Source organism: Aquarana catesbeiana, linkage group LG12 (assembly GCF_042186555.1).
Source record: "Aquarana catesbeiana isolate 2022-GZ linkage group LG12, ASM4218655v1, whole genome shotgun sequence".
Lineage (NCBI taxonomy): Eukaryota > Metazoa > Chordata > Amphibia > Anura > Ranidae > Aquarana > Aquarana catesbeiana.
In genome coordinates this window covers 223760370-223782412 of record NC_133335.1, presented here as the reverse complement: position 1 = coordinate 223782412, position 22043 = coordinate 223760370, and the positions used below count along the sequence as shown (strand labels likewise).

The window sequence follows — 22043 nt, the reverse complement described above, 5'->3', positions numbered from 1 at the left end:
CCTCTAATCCTAAACCCTAACACTACCCCTCTAACCCTAACCCTCCAACCATACCCTCTAACACTAACCATAACCCTTGAACCCTTACCCACTAACCTTCCAAAAATAACCCCCTAACCCTCTAATTCTACCCCTCTAACCCTAACCCTCTAACCCCAACCCCTTAACTCTCACCTTAACCCTCCAACAATAACCCCCTAAATCTAACCCCCTAACCCTCTAGCTCTAACACTACCCCTCTAACCCTCCAACACTATCCCTTGAAGCCTGACTCCCTAACCTACCAAAAATAACCCCCTAACCCTCTAAACCTAACCCTCCAACCAAAACCCTATAACCATAGCCCCTTAACTCTCACCCTAACCCTCCAACAATAACCCCCTAACCCTAAACCCTCTAACTCCAACACTACCTCTCTAACCCTAACTCTCCAACAATAACCCCCAACCCTCTAACACTACCCCCCCCCCAACCCCCTATCCCTCCAACCCTAACGCTTAATACTAACACTAACCCTCTATTCATAAATGTCCATCATTAACCCTTTATACGTACAAATTGTGTATACGGTGCTGACATTCATCACACAGCACAACCTAAAACAAAGCAACTCACCCCCTTTAACCCCTAACACTGCTATGGTAATCCTGGGCGACCGCAGTCATTGCATGCCGAATATATAACACAGGAAAACAAGTCTGTGGTGAATATTTTGGTGACACAAATCATTGAGATGGTCAGGCCACACACCCAGCGACTGGCCATTCCCGGCTCAGGCCCACCTGGCCTTTGCCTGTCCTCGCTTGCTATGGGCGACGGCGCTCTGCTCTCCACCTCACCCGTTGGCTCTGTGATTCCATAAATCGGGAAGGTTTCCCGGGCATGTAATAAACAGCGAGGGAGAGAGCAGAGCCAGGCTGACCGCCATCAGCGAGCTGGAAAGATTATTTCATTAGCAGATCGCTGCGGATCACCCTCATAGACCGCCATCGGTAATCTCCGGAGACGGCTAATATCTGTTGGACAAACAAGGGGCTGATGACAAAGACAATTAAAAGGTACCTTGGCAGCGACGGAGGAATTGGGCTTCTCCAGCAGGTCCCAGAGTTTCTTCCTCTTATCCGCGCAGCAAGTGTGATCGAATTCATCGCCCTCCCTCTCCCGCAACGTCTCCGCTTCCCGCTTCAACTCCTCGTTCATCTGCTCCTTCTTCTGGTGGTACCGGGCCTGGCAGCACGACTCCAGGTAGATCTCGTCGATGCCCCAATAATCCAGCTCCTGGCTGAAGGACAAGGCGCACATCTCCTCCATCATGTGCAGCTTGCCCGTGCGGTAAAAGTTCAGGATGGAGGTGAAGGCGCCGGGGTGGCGGTCGAAGAAGTACTCGTTCTCCTCCAGGTTGTAGTCGTCGCAGATTTCCATCAAGGACTCGTGGGTGTTGCAGTCCCTGAGTTTTCCGAGTCGGGTGCGGGGCAACCGGTCCAGGGTCCGCCACAGCACTTCGTGCGCCAGGCCCCCCACGTTCAGCTTCACCCTTCGGGAGCAAGCCTTGCTGCGGATGATCTCCATGGGGTCGGGCGGCAGTGAGGTAGTCGATCGGGACCCATGCTTGTTCATCCAGCCGGGCATGTCTGTGGCATGAACAAGGCTCCGGCAGTGTGGGAATGGGGGCGTCTCGCTCGCTGGCAGTGCAGTCACATGTGGAGGTGTCACCTTCCCCCCTTCACCTCCATTCCGGCAGCAGCGCACGGCCGAGAAGACAGGCGAGGGACATTTTCCTCCTCAGGGATCCCGATGACCTACAAAATAAGAAAGAGCATCCTTCACATGCCTGTCAGGTGGTTTATCCACTAATCACACCAGCAAATAGCTCCTGTAATCTGCTCAAGCAGCAACGGCAGCCCACAAAGCTCTGCGTGTCCCTGGCAGAAGTGCATGAGAGCTGAGACCTTCCCTACACCGCCCCTGTCATCATCATCCTTCACTTTATTCCCACCCACAACCATCACCGAGTCACCTGTCATCATCATCCTTCACTTTATCCCCACCCACAACCATCACTGAGTCACCTGTCATCATCATCCTTCACTTTATCTCCACCCACAACCATCACCGAGTCACCTGTCATCTTCATCCTTCACTTATCTCCACCCACAACCATCACCGAGTCACCTGTCATCATCATCCTTCACTTTATCCCCACCCACAACCATCACCGAGTCACCTGCTCTTCACCTCCGTCCTCAGCTATTGTGCCACCTGTCATCATCATCATCCTGCTCTTCACCTCTGTCCTCAGCTATTGTGCCACCTGTCATCATCATCATCCTGCTCTTCACCCCTGTCCTCAGCTATTGTGCCACCACCATCATCCTGCTCTTCACCCCCATCCTCGGCTATTGTGCCACCTGTCATCATCATCATCCTGCTCTTCACCTCTGTCCTCAGCTATTGTGCCACCTGTCATCATCATCATCCTGCTCTTCACCCCCGCCCTCAGCTATTGTGCCACCTGTCATCATCATCATCATCCTGCTCTTCACCCCCGTCCTCGGCTATTGTGCCACCTGTCATCATCATCATCATCCTGCTCTTCACCCCCGCCCTCGGCTATTGTGCCACCATCATCATCCTGCTCTTCACCCCCGCCCTCAGCTATTGTGCCACCATCATCATCCTGCTCTTCACCCCCGTCCTCAGATATTATGCCACCTGTCGTCATCATCATCATCCTGCTCTTCACCCCCGCCCTCGGCTATTGTGCCACCTGTCATCATCATCATCATCCTGCTCTTCACCCCCGTCCTCGGCTATTGTGCCACCTGTCATCATCATCATCCTGCTCTTCACCCCCGCCCTCGGCTATTGTGCCACCTGTCATCATCATCATCATCCTGCTCTTCACCCCCGTCCTCGGCTATTTAGCCACCTGTCATCATCATCATCCTGCTCTTCACCCCTGCCCTCGGCTATTGTGCCACCACCATCATCCTGCTCTTCACCCCTGTCCTCGGCTATTGTGCCACCTGTCATCATCATCATCATCCTGCTCTTCACCCCTGTCCTCGGCTATTGTGCCACCTGTCATCATCATCATCATCATCCTGCTCTTTACCCCCGTCCTCGGCTATTGTGCCACCTTTCATCATCGTCATCCTGCTCTTCACCTCCACCCACAGCTATTGTGTCACCTGTCATCATCATTCTACTCTTCATCTCCATCTACAGTCATTGTGTCACCTGTCATCATCATCCTGCACTTTATCTCCATTCCTCAGTCTTTGTGTCATCCATCAGCATCATCCTGCTCTTCATTTCCATCCACAGCCATCATGGTGTCATCTGTCATTATCATCCTGCTCTTCATCTCCATTCCCTGGTCGCTGTGTCACCTCTCATCACTCTGCTTTTAATCTTAATCCAAAGCCATGCTTGTGTCACCTGTCATTATCATCCTGCTCTTCATCTCCATCCACAGCCACCATGGTGTCACCTGTCATCACACGGCTCAGAGCTGTGCTGGTCGCTGTCCACAGCCGTGCAGTGCTGAAACCTCCCAGTATGAAGTCCCAGCACAGCTCTCTATTCACACCGGTCTCCTGAACCCACATTCACCCCGATCACCGTCATCTCCACTCGCAACTACTATACTGGTGTGTGGGGGAAGATTTACCGACACCGCACACTACACACCGACACTGTACACTACACACATCGACACCGTACACTACACACACCAACACCGTACACTACACACAGACACCGTACACTACACACAGACACTGTACACTACACACCGACACCGTACACTACACACACTGACACTGTACACTACACACACCGACACCGTACACTACACACACCGACACCGTACACTAAACACACACCGACACCGTACACTACACACACTAATACCTTACACTACACATCGACACTGTACACTACACACACCAACACCGTACACTACACACCGACACCGTACACTACACACACCGACACTGTACACTAAACACACCAACACCGTACATTACGCACACTGACACCGTACACTACACACACCAACACCTTACACTACACACCGACACTGTACACTACACACACCAACACCGTACACTACACACCGACACTTACACTACACACACCGACACTGTACACTACACACACCGACACCGTACACTACACACACCGACACCGTACACTACACACACCAACACCTTACACTACACACCGACACTGTACACTACACACTGACACGGTACACTACACACACCGACACTGTACACTACACACACCGACACTGTACACTACACACACCAACACCGTACACTACACACACCAACACCTTACACTACACATCAACACTGTACACTACACACACCAACACCGTACACTACACACTGACACCGTACACTACACACCGACACCGTACACTACACACACCGACACCGTACACTACACACACCGACACTGTACACTACACACACCGACATTGTACACTACACACACCGACACTGCACACTGACACCTTACACTACACATTGACACTGTACACTACACACACCAACACCGTACACTACACACACCGACACCGTACACTGCACACCGACACCGTACACTGCACACTGACACCTTACACTACACACACCGACACAGTACACCACACACCGACATCGTACACTACACACACCGACACCGTACATCACACACACCGACACCATACACTACACACACCGACACCGTGTACTGTTCACCAACATACAACTATGAGTACATCTCATACACACCCTATACACACACACCATATACACCCCTATACACATACCATATACACACCATATACACACACACTATATACACACACCATATACACCCCTATACACATACCATATACACCCCTATACACATACCATATACACCCCTATACACATACCATATACACACCCCCTATACACATACCATATACACACACCCTATACACATACCATATACACCCCCTATACACATACCATATACACACCCTATACACATACTATATACACCCCCTATACACATACCATATACACCCCCATATACACACACCCTATACACATACCGTATACACACCCTATACACATACCATATACACACCCTATACACATACCATATACACCCCCTATACACCTACCATATACACACATACACTATACACATACCATATACACCCCCTATACACATACCATATATACACACACACTATACACATACCATACACACGCACTATATACACCCCCTATACACATAAAGTGCCTTGAAAAAGTATTCACACCCCTTGAAATGTTCCACATTTTGTCATGTTACAACCAAAAACGTAAATGTATGTTATTGGGATTTTATGTGATAAACCAACACAAAGTACACATAACTGTGAAGTGGAAGGAAAATGATAAATGGTTTTCAAAACTGTTTTTTTACCAATAAATGTGTGAAAAGTGTGTGTGTGGGGGGGTACATTTGTATTCAGCCCCCTTTACTCTAACACCCCTAACTAAAATCTAGTGGAACCAATTGCTTCAGAAGTCACCTAATTAGTAAATAGAGTCCACCTGTGTGTAATGTAATCCCAGTATAAATACAGCTGTTCTGTGAAGCCCTCAGAGGTTTGTTAGAGAACCTTAGTGAACAAACAGCATCATGAAGGCCAAGGAACACGCCTGACCTGTCAGGGATAAAGTTGTGGGTTAGTTTAAAGCAGGGTTAGGTTATAAAAAAATATCCCAAGCTTTGAACATTTCACGGAGCTCTGTTCAATCCATCATCCGAAAATGGAAAGAGTATGGCACAACTCCAAACCTACCAAGACATGGCCGTCCACCTAAACTGACCGGCCGGGCAAGGAGAACATTCATCAGAGAAGCAGCCAAGAGGCCCATGGTAACTCTGGAGGAGCTGCAGAGATCCACAGCTCAGGTGGGAGAATCTGTCCACAGGACAACTATTAGTCGTGTTCTCCACAAATCTGACCTTTATGGAAGAGTGACAAGAAGAAAGACATTGTTGAAAGAAAGACATAAGAAGTCCCATTTGCAGTTTGTGAGAAGCCATGTGGAGGACACAGCAAACATGTGGAAGAAGGTGCTCTGGTCAGATGAGACCAAATGTGAACTTTTTGGTCTAAAAGCAAAACGCTTTGTGTGGCGTAAAACTAACACTGCACATCACCCTGAACACACCATGGTGGCAGCATCATGTGGTGGGGATGCTTTTCTTCAGCAGGGACAGGGAAGCTGGTCAGAGTTGATGGAAAGATGGATGGAGCCAAATACAGGACAATCTTAGAAGAAAACCTGTAATGCTGCGTACACACGAGCGGACTTTTCGACTGGACTGGTCCGACGGTCCGAGTCCGACGCACAATTCGATCGTGTGTGGGCTTCATCAGACCTGCAGCAGACTTTTTCGGACGAAAATCTGACAGACTTTAGATTTGGAACATGTTTCAAATCTTTCCAACGGACTCGAGTCCGCTCATCTGTATGCTAGTCCGATGGACGAAAACTGACGCCAGGACAGCTATTGGCTACTCGCTTTCAACTTCCTTATTTTAGTCTGGTCGTACGTCATCAGGTACGAATCCGTTGGACTTTGGTGTGATCGCGTGTAGGCAAGTCCATTTGTTGGGAAAGTCCGTCGGAAGTCCGCCGAAAGTCCATCGGATAGACCGTCGGACCAGTCTGGTCGAAAAGTCTGCTCGTGTGTACGCGGCATTAGAGTCTGCAAAAGACTTGAGACTGGGGCGGAGGTTCACCTTCCAGCAGGACAATGACCCTAAACACACAGCCAGAGCTACAATGGAATGGTTTAGATCAAAACATATTCATGTGTTAGAATGGCCCAGTCAAAGTCCAGACCTAAATCCAATTGAGAATCTGTGGCAAGACTTGAAAATTGCTGTACACAGACGCTCTCCATCCAATCTCACTTGAGCTATTTTGCAAAGAAGAATGGGCAAAAATATCCCTCTCTAGATGTGCAAAGCTGGTAGAGACATCCCCAAAAAGACTTGCAGCTGTAATTGCAGTGAAAGGAGGTTCTACAAAGTATTGACTCAGGGGGGCTGAATACAAATGCCCCCCACACTTTTCACATATTTATTTGTAAAAAAATGTTGAAAACCATTTATCATTTTCCTTCCACTTCACAATTATGAGCCACTTTGTGTTGGTCTATCACATAAAATCCCAATAAAATACATTTACGTTTTTGGTTGTAACATGACAAAATGTAGAAAATTACAAGGGGTATGAATACTTTTTCAAGGCACTGTATTACACATACCTTATACATTATATACTCACCCTATACACACAACTGTGAGCACACATCATATACACACACCCTAGACCATAGCTCCCAACTGTCCCTGATTTCAAGGGACTGTCCCTGATTTGGAGCAATGTCCCTCTGTCCCTCTTTCCTCCTCATTTGTCCCTCATTTTGGTCTGATCTATATAGTTGTATATAAAATGCACTTTTTATCTTTCAAAAAGTGTTTCCCAGTGCTAAATCTTTCATCCAAATTCTAAATTGAAAATTTTAAGAGCCAATATAAAGGAATAGTAGTGGTAAAAAAAAGCCCTTGCGGATTTAATTAACCCTTTTTTTTGGTTAATTCTCCTTTAAGGGGGTGTGGCAGGGGGCGTGTCCTTTGCCTACATACATTTGCTAGTAGGTGTCCCTCATTCCCAACTCAAAATGTCGGCAGGTATACAAATACACAGCATACACACACAACTGTGGATACATACCATACACACACAGACACACCTGTGAGCACTTATACATACACACGTACTATATTTATATATACTGTGATAGTGCTGGGCCCCGCCACTGTGTTCTCAGAGTTGCAGACTGAGTGGTTCCGGAATACCGGTTCTGAATGGAGAAGACTGGCTTTTCAGTTTTCTCCGGGTTTTATAATCCCTAGATTGGGTTCTGGAGTCCAGAGACTTCAAAGGGTTTTCGGGAAGGATGAAGCCTCCAGTCCTGTGTCCAGGTCTTGCCAGGGACCAGCAAGTTGCGGGTGCAGCAGGCACAGCCCTTATAATCACCGGTCTGACAGTAATTCAGGGCTTCACCCCTTCCCAGGAGTCCTTGCGGCTGCCAGGGAGCACCCAGAGGTGTGCAGATCTGCACAGTACAGGTGAAGTCTTTGAGGGAACAGAGGCCCTAAGCCTGAGGGCAAGAGAAGCAGCACTACAAGAGAGGAAGTCGATGTCACGTCTGGGCTCAGCCCTTCCTTCTCTGAGCTGGCCGCTCAGCTGTCGGCTAAATGCCAGCTCCTATCTCTCCACAGTTACTCAGCTGTTGATGATATCCTGCTTGTCAGTCCTGCCTACTTAAGCCGTTCAGCCCAGTGGATCTCTGCCTTCGCCTTGGTCAACATCACAAGAGACTATCTCCCGCGTTCCTGTTTAAAGACTTGCATTGCTGACATCCCTTCTGGCTCCAGATCCTGCTTGCTGTTCCACTACATTGATCCCTGACTTCTGGCTTGGCTGACTATCCATTCCGGTTACTGAACTCTGGCTATGTTTTGACTACGTTTGTTCTTTTTTACTTTTACTAAACAAGTGTGATTTAACTGTACTTCTGTCTCCGTCTGATTTCATGGTTTCTGAGAGTCGGGAGGGAAAGGTGCAGAGTTGCACATGAGGACAGTGGTGCCGAAAGCACACATCATATCCACCCCATATTTGGAGTGTAAACCCAGTGGAACTAGCACCATAAAATATCCAAAGCTGGGAACGAAAAATCGGTTCAGAAAATGTCAAGCACTTTTCTGCAGCAGAGAATGACATTTTCCTGACCTATTTGGGGCCCCGTATCTCAGGGCCACTTGGTGCTAGGAACCCCATCTTTGGATATGTTATGGTACCAGTTCCACTGGGTTTGCACACCAAATTTGTGGTTCCTAGCACCAAGTGACTCTGAGATACGAGGCCCAAAATTCGGTTCAGAAAATGTCAAGCACTTTTCTGCAGCAGAGAATGACATTTTCCGAATCGATTTTGGGGCCCCATATCTCAGGGCCACTTGGTGCTAAGAACTCCAGCTTTAGATATGTTTTGATACCAGTTCCACTGGGTTTGCACACCAAATTTGGGGTTCCTAGCACCAAGTGGCCCTGAGATACGAGGCCCTAAAATCGGTTCGAAAAATGAATTTTTTTGCTGCAGAAAAGTACTTGACTCGAGTATAAGTCGAGGGGGGAACTTTCAGCACAAAAAAATGTGCTGAAATACTCGACTTATACTCGAGTATATATGGTAATTGCAAGTGCACATTATACACACACACACACACTATACACATAGCTGTGAGTACACACACTTTACACATAACACACACAGGGGTTGATTTACTAAAGGCAAATAGACTGTGTGCACTTTGCAAAGAGCAGTTGCTCCAGAGCTTAGTAAATGAGCAGAAGCTCTGCAAACTTCCATCATCCAATCATGTGCAAGGAAAAATGCTGTTTTTTTTTTCCTTGTACATGATTGGGTATTCTTTGCAAAGTGCAGCTTTACCTCATTTACTAATCTCTGGGGCAACTGCACTTTGCAAAGTGCGCAGCCTGTCTTCCTTTAGTAAATCAACCCCATAATATACACATACAACATATACACCACACACACACCATGTACCCACATGCACTATTCACACCCCAAATACATAGCTCCCAACTGTCCCTGATTTCGAGGGACTGTCCCTGGTTTGGAGCAATGTCCCTCTGTCCCTCATTTGTCCCTCACGTTGGTCTGATCTATATAGTTGTATATAAAATGCACTTTTCATTTTTCAAAAAGTGTTTCCCAGTGCTAAACCTTTCATCCGATTTCTAAATTGAAAATTTTAAGAGCCAATATAAAGGAATAGTAGTGGTAAAAAAAATAAAGTCCTTGTGGATTTAATTAACCTTTTTTTTTTTGGTTAATTCTCCTTTAAGGGGGTGTGGCAGGGGGCGTGTCCTATGCCTACATACATTTGCTAGTAGACACACGTACTATATTTATATATACTGTGATAGTGCTGGGCCCCGCCACTGTGTTCTCAGAGTTGCAGACTGAGTGGTTCTGGAGTATCGGTTCTGAATGGAGAAGACTGGCTTTTCAGTTTTCTCTGGGTTTTATAATCCCTAGATTGGGTTCTGGAGTCCAGAGGCTTCAAAGGGTTTTCGGGAAGGATGAAGCCTCCAGTCCTGTGTCCAGGTCTTGCCAGGGACCAGCAAGTTGCAGGTGCAGCAGGCACAGCCCTTATAAACACCGGTCTGACAGTAATTCAGGGCTTCACCCCTTCCCAGGAGTCCTTGCGGCTGCCAGGGAGCACCCAGAGGTGTGCAGATCTGCACAGTACAGGTGAAGTCTTTGAGGGAACAGAGGCCCTAAGCCTGAGGGCAAGAGAAGCAGCACTACAAGAGAGGAAGTCGGTGTCAGGGCTGGGCTCAGCCCTTCCTTCTCAGAGCTGGCCGCTCAGCTGTCTGCTAATTGCCAGCTCCTATCTCTCCACAGTTACTCAGCTGTTGATGATATCCTGCTCGTCAGTCCTGCCTACTTAAGCCGTTCAGCCCAGTGGATCTCTGCCTTCGCCTTGGTCAACACCACAAGAGACTATCTCCCGCGTTCCTGTTTAAAGACTTGCATTGCTGACATCCCTTCTGGCTCCAGATCCTGCTTGCTGTTCCACTACATTGATCCCTGACTTCTGGCTTGGCTGACTATCAATTCCGGTTACTGAACTCTGGCTATGTTTTGACTACGTTTGTTCTTTTTTACTTTTACTAAACAAGTGTGATTTAACTGTACTTCTGTCTCCGTCTGATTTCATGGTTTCTGAGAGTCGGGAGGGAAAGATGCAGAGTTGCACGTGAGGACGGTGGTGCCGAAAGCACACATCATATCCACCCCATATTTGGGGCTGCGTAGACACAGACCGGTTGGGGTGCCCATGCTGACCCATGTCTGCAGCCAATGGGCACATAAGCATCAGACCTGGACCACAGAGCAATGGAAGAAGGTGGCTTGGTCTGATAAATCACATTTCCTTTTACATCCTGTGCATGGTGCGTGTGCGTCACGTACCTGGGAAAGAGATGCCACCAGGAAGCAGTATGAGAAAAAGCCAAGCCGGCAGAGGCAGTACGATGCGTTGGGCAATGTTCTGCTGGGAAACCTTGGGTCCTGCCATTCATGTGGATCTTACTTTGACACGTACCACCTACCTAAACATTGTTGCTGACCAGGTATACCCCTTCAAGGAAATGGTATTCCCTGATGGCAGTGGCCTCTCTCAGCCGGATAATGCGCCCTGCCACACTACAAAAACGGTTCAAGAATAGTTTGCGGAAAACAACAATGCGTTTGAGGTTTTTGACTTGGCCTCCAAATTCTCCAGATCGCAATCCAGCCGAGCATCTTTGGAATGTGCTGGAAAAACAAGTCCGATCCATGGAGGCCCCACACCTCGCAAACTACAGGACTTAAGGGATCTGCTACTGACAGCTTGGTTCCAGATACCACAGCAGCAAACCTTCAGCGGTCTAGTGGAGCCCATGCCTCAACCAGTCAGGGCTGCTTTGGTGGCAAAAGGGGGACCCTCCCAATATAAGGCGGATGGTCATAAAGGTATGACTGATCAGGCTCAATATTAGTTGTCCTGTCCTGGGGACCATAAAAAAAGACCCATAATGCCCTGCATTGCCTTTGAATGATGGTCAGCAGGACTGGAAGGGCCAATAATGGGGCTTTTGATTAAGGCAGCCCCCTTACTATAAAAGGGGGGCACAGGGCACCCATAGCTGTTGCAGAGAAAGCTGACAATCTACATAGGCAAAGATTAGGATCAGTTAGAAAACTGTACATTCATAAAGATTTCTAGCTCTTTGGGTAAATAACCCATTTGCTGCTTTTTTGTTGTTCCTATTATTCCTTTAAATTCATTTGGAAGTTGATTTGAGGTCAGCACTTAGTTAATGCCGCTGCCTTGTCCATAATAAACAGAACAGTTTGAAAGAAAAGAGCAGTGTGCGCCTAAACTAGTGGTGCACCGAAATTAAAATTCCGGTGCCGTAACCGAAAACTTCAGGATGTAATTGGCTGGAAACTGAAACAGAAACAGAGAGTTTTTAAAACGTTTTTTAAAACTGTAATTAATGTGGCTGGCATTTTTGCATTGAAGCCACTAGGGGGCGTTTTTGCATTGAAGTCAATGGGATGCGATTTTGCATTGAAGTGAATGGGACACAATTTTGCATTGAAGTCTCTGGGGGGGGGGTTTACATTTAAGTCTATGGGACACGATTTTGCATTGAAGTCACTAGGGGGCGTTTTTTGCTATGAAGTCTATGTGACGTGATTTTGCATTGAACTCTACAGGATGCGACTTTGCATTTAAGTCACTAGGGCGCATTTTTGCATTGAAGTCTGTGGGACGCGATTTTGCATTGAAGTCCATGGGACGCAGCATGCCATTATCTGCACCTTTTTTTGTCTCTATCGGTAAAACGGTATACATACCCTATACACACACACACACACACACATATACACACACACACACACACTATACTATACATACAGTATCTCACAAAAGTGAGTACACCCCTCACATTTTTGTAAATATTTTATTCTATCTTTTCATGTGACAACACTGAAGAAATGACACTTTGCTACAATGTAAAGTAGTGAGTGTACAGCTTGTATAACAGTGTAAATTTGCTGTCCCCTCAAAATAACTCAACACACAGCCATTAATGTCTAAACTGCTGGCAACAAAAGTGAGTACACCCCTAAGTGAAAATGTCCAAATTGGGACCAAAGTGTCAATATTTTGTGTGGCCACCATTTTTTCCAGCACGGCCTTAACCCTCTTGGGCATGGAGTTCACCAGAGCTTCACAGGTTGCCACTGGAGTCCTCTTCCACTCCTCCATGATGACATCACAGAGCTGGTGGATATTAGAGACCTTGCGCTCCTCCACCTTCTGTTTGATGATGTCCCACAAATGCTCAATAGGGTTTAGGTCTGGAGACATGCTTGGCCAGTCCATCACCTTTACCCTCAGCTTCTTTAGCAAGGCAGTGGTCGTCTTGGAGGTGTGTTTGGGGTCATTATCATGTTGGAATACTGCCCTGGAGCCCAGTCTCCGAAGGGAGGGGATCATGCTCTGCTTCAGTATGTCACAGTACATGTTGGCATTCATGGTTCCCTCAATGATCTGTAGCTCCCCAGTGCCGGCAGCACTCATGCAGCCCCAGACCATGACACTCCCACCACCGTGCTTGGCTGTAGGCAAGACACACTTGTCTTTGTACTCCTCACCTGGTTGCCGCCACACACGCTTGTCACCATCTGAACCAAATAAGTTTATCTTGGTCTCATCAGACCACAGGACATGGTTCCAGTAATTCATGTCCTTAGTCTGCTTGTCTTCAGCAAACTGTTTGCCGGCTTTCTTGTGCATCATCTTTAGAATAGGCTTCCTTCTAGGATGGCAGCCATGCAGACCAATTTGATGCAGTGTGCGGCGTATGGTCTGAGCACTGGCAGGCTGACCCCCCCACCACATCAACCTCTGCAGCAATGCTGGCAGCACTCATATGTCTATTTCCCAAAGACAACCTCTGGATAAGACGCTGAGCATGTGCACTCAACTTCTTTGGTTAACCATGGAGAGGCCTGTTCTGAGTGGAAACTGTCCTGTTATACCGCTGTATGGTCTTGGCCACCGTGCTGCAGCTCAGTTTCAGGGTCTTAGCAATCTTCTTATAGCCTAGGCCATCTTTATGTAGAGCATCAATTCTTTTTTTTGGATCCTCAGAGAGTTCTTTTCCATGAGGTGCCATGTTGAACTTCCAGTGACCAGTATGAGAGAGTGAGAGCGACAACACCAAATTTAACACACCTGCTCCCCATTCACACCTGAGAACACACTTTTCAATTTATAAATACCGTACTGGTGACCCCACAATAGGGATAAATCTTTTTCGTGGAAGGGAGTTTAACTAGACTCATGGCCACTCATTAAAATTAGAAGAAAAGAGGTTTAACCTTAAACTACGTAGAGGGTTCTTTACTGTAAGAGCAGCAAGGATGTGGAATTCCCTTCGACAGGCGGTGGTCTCAGTGGGGGGCATCGATAGTTACAAAAAACTATTAAATAAGCACCAGAACGACCGCAACATACAGGGATATACAATGTAATACTGACATATAATCACACACATAGGTTGAACTTGATGGACTTGTGTCTTTTTTCAACCTCATCTACTATGTAACTATGAGACCTTGTAACACTAAGGAATCACATGACATCAGGGAGGGAAAATGGCTAATTGGGCCCAATTTGGACATTTTCACTTAGGGGTGTACTCACTTTTGTTGCCAGCGGTTTAGACATTAATGGCTGTGTGTTGAGTTATTTTGAGGGGACAGCAAATTTACACTGTTATACAAGCTGTACACTCACTACTTTACATTGTAGCAAAGTGTCATTTCTTCAGTGTTGTCACATGAAAAGATAGAATAAAATATTTACAAAAATGTGAGGGGTGTACTCACTTTTGTGAGATACTGTATCCTACACACACACACACACTATACTATACTCTATACACACCCTACACACACATACCCTATATACACACACACACACACACACAATACTATACATACCCTTTATATTCACACACACACTATATACTATACATACCCTATACACACACACACAATCATATTATACATACCCTATACACACACTATACTGTACATACCTCTATACACACACCATACTATATATACCCTGTACACACACCATACTATACATACCTCTATACACACACCATACTATATATACCCTGTACACACAGAGAACTGTACAAGTTCTCTAATGAGCCCTGACAATCTCTTCCTGTCGCACGCTTTGCTTTCTGGAATAATAATAAATAATAATAAATGTTGCTCGGTCTCCTCATTTTGATAAATTGCGGTGTAAGACGAGAGTAACGGGTCTGTGCTCTCCTCCTATCACACTTCTTCTAGAATCCACTAATCATCTATTTACCATATACCAGCCAGATGTTCCCAGTGACAGACAAGAGTCGGACCGGACAAATATCCATCTTCTCAGCACACCGACCAACCGACCATATCCAGCCTGGATAAGAACTGTTCTGGTGTTGCAGGAGTGGCTGAACACGGCTCATCACCGCACACTGCTCCTCATCGCACACTGCTCCTCACCGCACACTGCTCCTCACCACACACTGCTCCTCACCAAACACTGCTCCTCACCAAACACTGCTCTTCACCAAACACTGCTCTTCACCAAACACTGCTCCTCACCAAACACTGCTCCTCACCAAACACTGCTCCTCATCGCACACTGCTCCTCACCGCACACTGCTCCTCACCACACACTGCTCCTCACCAAACACTGCTCCTCACCAAACACTGCTCTTCACCAAACACTGCTCTTCACCAAACACTGCTCCTCACCAAACACTGCTCCTCACCAAACACTGCTCCTCACCGCACACTGCTCCTCACCACACACTGCTCCTCACCACACACTGCTCCTCACCAAACACTGCTCCTCACCAAACACTGCTCCTCACCAAACACTGCTCCTCACCGCACACTGCTCCTCACCACACACTGCTCCTCACCAAACACTGCTCCTCACCAAACACTGCTCTTCACCAAACACTGCTCTTCACCAAACACTGCTCCCCACCAAACACTGCTCCTCACCAAACACTGCTCCTCACCGCACACTGCTCCTCACCACACACTGCTCCTCACCAAACACTGCTCCTCACCAAACACTGCTCTTCACCAAACACTGCTCTTCACCAAACACTGCTCTTCACCAAACACTGCTCTTCACCAAACACTGCTCTTCACCAAACACTGCTCCTCACCAAACACTGCTCCTCACCGCACACTGCTCCTCACCACACACTGCTCCTCACCAAACACTGCTCTTCACCAAACACTGCTCCTCACCAAACACTGCTCTTCACCAAACACTGCTCCTCACCAAACACTGCTCTTCACCAAACACTGCTCCTCACCAAACACTGCTCTTCACCAAACACTGCTCCTCACCAAACACTGCTCTTCACCAAACACTGCTCCTCACCAAACACTGCTCCTCACCAAACACTGCTCCTCACCGCACACTGCTCCTCACCACACACTGCTCCTCACCAAACACTGCTCCTCACCAAACACTGCTCCTCACCAAACACTGCTCTTCACCAAACACTGCTCCTCACCAAACACTGCTCTTCATCAAACACTGCTCTTCACCAAACACTGCTCTTCACCAAACACTGCTGTTCACCAAGCACTGCTCTTCACACTGCTCCTCACCAAACACTGCTCCTCACCAAACACTGCTCCTCACCAAACACTGCTCTTCACCAAACACTGCTCCTCACCAAACACTGCTCCTCACCAAACACTGCTCTTCACCAAACACTGCTCCTCACCAAACACTGCTCCTCACCAAACACTGCTCCTCACCAAACACTGCTCTTCACCAAACACTGCTCTTCACACTGCTCCTCACCAAACACTGCTCTTCACCAAACACTGCTCCTCACCAAACACTGCTCCTCACCAAACACTGCTCTTCACCAAACACTGCTCCTCACCAAACACTGCTCCTCACCAAACACTGCTCTTCACCAAACACTGCTCCTCACCAAACACTGCTCTTCACCAAACACTGCTCCTCACCAAACACTGCTCCACACCAAACACTGCTCTTCACACTGCTCCTCACCAAACACTGCTCCTCACCAAACACTGCTCTTCACCAAACACTGCTCCTCACCAAACACTGCTCTTCACACTGCTCCTCACCAAACACTGCTCCTCACCAAACACTGCTCCTCACCAAACACTGCTCTTCACCAAACACTGCTCTTCACCAAACACTGCTCCTCACCAAACACTGCTCTTCACACTGCTCCTCACCAAGCACTGCTCTTCACCAAACACTGCTCTTCACACTGCTCCTCACCAAACACTGGTCTTCACACTGCTCCTCACTAAACACTGCTCTTCACCAAACACTGCTCTTCACACTGCTCCTCACCAAACACTGGTCTTCACACTGCTCCTCACCAAACACTGCTCTTCACCAAACACTGCTCCTCACCAAACACTGCTCCTCACCAAACACTGCTCTTCACCAAACACTGCTCTTCACACTGCTCCTCACCAAACACTGGTCTTCACACTGCTCCTCACCAAACACTGCTCTTCACCAAACACTGCTCTTCACACTGCTCCTCACCAAACACTGGTCTTCACACTGCTCCTCACCAAACACTGCTCCTCACCAAACACTGCTCCTCACCAAACACTGCTCCTCACCAAACACTGCTCTTCACCAAACACTGCTCTTCACACTGCTCCTCACCAAACACTGCTCTTCACCAAACACTGCTCCTCACCAAACACTGCTCCTCACCAAACACTGCTCTTCACCAAACACTGCTCCTCACCAAACACTGCTCCTCACCAAACACTGCTCTTCACCAAACACTGCTCCTCACCAAACACTGCTCTTCACCAAACACTGCTCCTCACCAAACACTGCTCCACACCAAACACTGCTCTTCACACTGCTCCTCACCAAACACTGCTCCTCACCAAACACTGCTCTTCACCAAACACTGCTCCTCACCAAACACTGCTCTTCACACTGCTCCTCACCAAACACTGCTCCTCACCAAACACTGCTCCTCACCAAACACTGCTCTTCACCAAACACTGCTCTTCACCAAACACTGCTCCTCACCAAACACTGCTCTTCACACTGCTCCTCACCAAGCACTGCTCTTCACCAAACACTGCTCTTCACACTGCTCCTCACCAAACACTGGTCTTCACACTGCTCCTCACTAAACACTGCTCTTCACCAAACACTGCTCTTCACACTGCTCCTCACCAAACACTGGTCTTCACACTGCTCCTCACCAAACACTGCTCTTCACCAAACACTGCTCCTCACCAAACACTGCTCCTCACCAAACACTGCTCTTCACCAAACACTGCTCTTCACACTGCTCCTCACCAAACACTGGTCTTCACACTGCTCCTCACCAAACACAGCTCTTCACCAAACACTGCTCCTCACCAAACACTGCTCCTCACCAAACACTGCTCTTCACCGAACACTGCTTCTCACCAAACACTGCTCCTCACCAAACACTGCTGCTCACCAAACACTGCTCTTCACACTGCTCCTCACCAAACACTGGTCTTCACACTGCTCCTCACCAAACACTGCTCTTCACCAAACACTGCTCTTCACACTACTCCTCACCAAACACTGGTCTTCACACTGCTCCTCACCAAACACTGCTCCTCACCAAACACTGCTCTTCACACTGCTCCTCACCAAACACTGGTCTTCACACTGCTCCTCACCAAACACTGGTCTTTACACTGCTCCTCACCAAACACTGCTCTTCACCAAACACCGCTCTTCACACTGCTCCTCACCAAACACTGATCTTCACACTGCTCCTCACCAAACACTGCTCTTCACCAAACACTGCTCCTCACCAAACACTGCTCTTCACCAAACACTGCTCTTCACACTGCTCCTCACTAAACACTGCTCTTCACCAAACACTGCTCTTCACACTGCTCCTCACCAAACACTGGTCTTCACCAAACACTGCTCCTCACCAAACACTGCTCCTCACCGAACACTGCTCTTCACCGAACACTGCTCTTCACCAAACACTGCTCTTCACCAAACACTGCTCTTCACCAAACACTGCTCTCAACCACACACTGCTCTTCACACTGCTCCTCACTAAACACTGCTCTTCACCAAACACTGCTCTTCACACTGCTCCTCACCAAACACTGGTCTTCACCAAACACTGCTCCTCACCAAACACTGCTCCTCACCGAACACTGCTCCTCACCGAACACTGCTCCTCACCGAACACTGCTCTTCACCGAACACTGCTCTTTACCAAACACTGCTCCTCACCAAACACTGCTCTTCACCAAACACTGCTCTTCACCAAACACTGCTCCTCACCAAACACTGCTCTTCACCAAACACTGCTCTTCACCACACACTGCTCTTCACACTGCTCCTCACCGCACACTGCTCTTCACACTACTCATTGTAGTATGCATATAATATCCAGTGAGGGGGGACAGTAGTATGTATATAATATCCAGTGAGGGGGGACAGTAGTATGTATATAATATCCAGTGAGGGGGGACAGTAGTTTGTATATAATATCCAATGAGGGGACAGTAGTATGTATATAATATCCAGTGAGGGGACAGTAGTATGTATATAATATCCAGTGAGGGGACAGTAGTATGTATATAATATCCAGTGAGGGGACAGTAGTATGTATATAATATCCAGTGAGGGGACAGTAGTATGTATATAATATCCGGTCACAGGTTTGTAGTATGTATACCATATCATATTACAACACAGTAGCATGTGTCTACTCTCTTGGTTGCAGTATGTATATAATATCCGGTGCTGGGTTTGTAGTCTGTAGATAATATCTGACCCGTTGTCTGTAGGAGGAAAGTAGTATGTGTATATTATCAGGTGAGATTACAGTAGTATGTATATAGTATCCAGTGTGAGGATTGTAGTGTGTCTATAATATCCGGTGACAGGTTTGTAGTGTGTATATATAAAATATCTGATGAGGGGATAGTAGTATGTATATCGTATCAGGTGTGTGGGTTGTAGTATGTATACAATATCCGGTGTGAGGGTTGTAGTATGTATACAATATCCGGTGTGAGGGTTGTGGTATGTATACAATATCCGATGTGAGGGTTGTAGTATGTATACAATATCCGGTGCCAGGTTTGTAGTATAGAATGTACATAATATCCGGTGTGAGGGTTGCAGTATGTATATAATATCTGGTGACAGGGTAATAGTATGTATATAATATCCGGTGTTAAGGTTGTAGTATGTATATAATATCCGGTGTTAAGGTTGTAGTATGTATTTAATATCTGGTGACAGGGTAATAGTATGTATATAATATGGGGGGTGTGCAGAGATTGGGTGGCCGGGGGTTGTGTTGGGTGTACACAGGTAGTTGAGTGTGATGGCACGGTGTAGTATGGCACGGTGTAGTATGGCACGGTATAGTATGGTATAGTATGGCACGGTGTAGTATGGCACGGTATAGTATGGCACGGTGTAGTATGGCACGGTATAGTATGGCACGGTGTAGTATGGCACGGTGTAGTATGGCACGGTGTAGTATGGCACGGTGTAGTATGGCACGGTGTAGTATGGCACGGTGTAGTATGGCACGGTATAGTATGGCACGGTGTAGTATGGCACGGTGTAGTATGGCATGGTGTAGTATGGCACGGTGTAGTATGGCATGGTGTAGTATGGCATGTGTATGGCATAACCCAGCCTTCCATTATAGGGGATGTGAATGTAAGGTATGACACCACCTGCTATACAGCATAAGAGTTGAGTGTTGCACCCGGCTGTCACCCCGGACAGTTCCGTGCGCTGTCACACCGCCTCCCCCCCCCTCCCCCCCCCGGGCAGTCATGCCGGTACCCCCGCCGTCAGATCCAGTCGGTGTGACAGGACAATGGCACACGGTTTGCTGCCCCTCCATCGCTCTCCTACGTCACACAGTAAACACTTCACCATATAAATGGCGATGAGAGCGAAGAGAGGGGTGATGAGTGTTGTGTGTACACTGCAGACACCTCCATCCACACACACATCGCACAGCGTACCTCCTCCAGCCTCCGGCCTCGGCTCACATCTCCCCCCGCTCCTCCTCGCCCTCCGCAGCCTCCGACTGATGGAAATCAACAAGTCAGGTTCCCCGCTCCAGCTGCTCTTCTCCTCTCCTCTCTGCAATCCAGCCTGTGATACAGGCAATTTACATGATGATGAGCGCCGAGGAGCTCGGCTCCCCCTGCAGGTCAGACCTGGGCGCCGCAGCGCTCACTCACCCTTTCCTGCCTGGACGGAAGGGATGAGGATGCTGCTTGTGGTACCTCCCCTGTGTGGTACCTTCCCTTCCATCCTCTGTCCTTTCCACCGCCGCCGCCGTTTACACCACATGCAGGCAGGTGCGTTTCTAAAATGTAGCATAAATACCAATAGGAACGCACATGTCAGGAAAATGTAAGAAAAAAATAATAAAAATTTAAAAAAGCACAGCATGCGGCATTTCGCCGCAACGGAGCGCACTGCAAACGCACGGAAATGCCTAAGCAAAGTAATAAACGCATATGCAAGACAAAAAAGGTACAGCATGAGGCATTTTTCCACACTGGAAATCATCACAAACATGCATGAACCCGTGCAAACGCAACTTTGTATTAAAAAAAAAAGTAAGTAAAAAAATAAATAAATAAATTCCATGTAAATGCATTGAAAACACCCTGGATGCAGAGATTGTGTTGTAAACACGCCCTCACACCACAATCTCTGCGTTCACTATGCGTTTCTGTATTTTTTCAGTACATTTACATGCATTTTTAATTTCTTTATTCTTTTCGGGTTTTTTTTTGCGCACACATTCATATGCGTTTGCAGTGCAGAAAAATGCTTTTTTTTTTATTTTAAATGCATATGAAAGCAGGTATTGCAATGGTGTAATTGAAATATTACATGAATATATTCATTTTTATTGCATATGCGTTTACGCTGCAATTAAAAACGCACAATGACTGCATCTTGTGTGGACTGCCACCTAGGACTCATTTACACCACAATGCGTTCACTGTGCGTTACCGCATACGCATTTGCATGTGTTTAGATGCGTTTGTGGTGCATTTTTGGAATCATTTTTTTTTCTTTTATTTTCCTTTTTTTTTTTTTTTTTTTTTGTGGTGTATTTTTGGAATCATTTTTTTTCTTTTATTTTCCTTTTTTTTGTAGTATTTTTGTGGAATCATTTTTAATTTCATTTTTTAAAAATTTTTAGGGTGCGTCTTTGGAGTAAT

The 22043-nt window shown here is 47.2% G+C and overlaps 1 protein-coding gene across 1 annotated transcript in view; it reads right to left on the bottom strand.

Moving 5' to 3' along the window:
• KCNB1 (potassium voltage-gated channel subfamily B member 1) overlaps window positions 1-21334 on the bottom strand; it is a 154308-nt gene extending 132974 nt beyond the window's left edge. Inside the window, exons 1-2 of the mRNA XM_073606766.1 lie at window positions 20823-21334; window positions 1063-1799 (exon numbers count right to left, since the gene is read on the bottom strand). Coding sequence (XP_073462867.1) covers window positions 1063-1629 — 567 coding nt within the window. The 5' untranslated portion in view covers window positions 1630-1799; window positions 20823-21334. The remainder of the gene's footprint in view (window positions 1-1062; window positions 1800-20822) is intronic.
• Window positions 21335-22043: the final 709 nt, after the last annotated feature.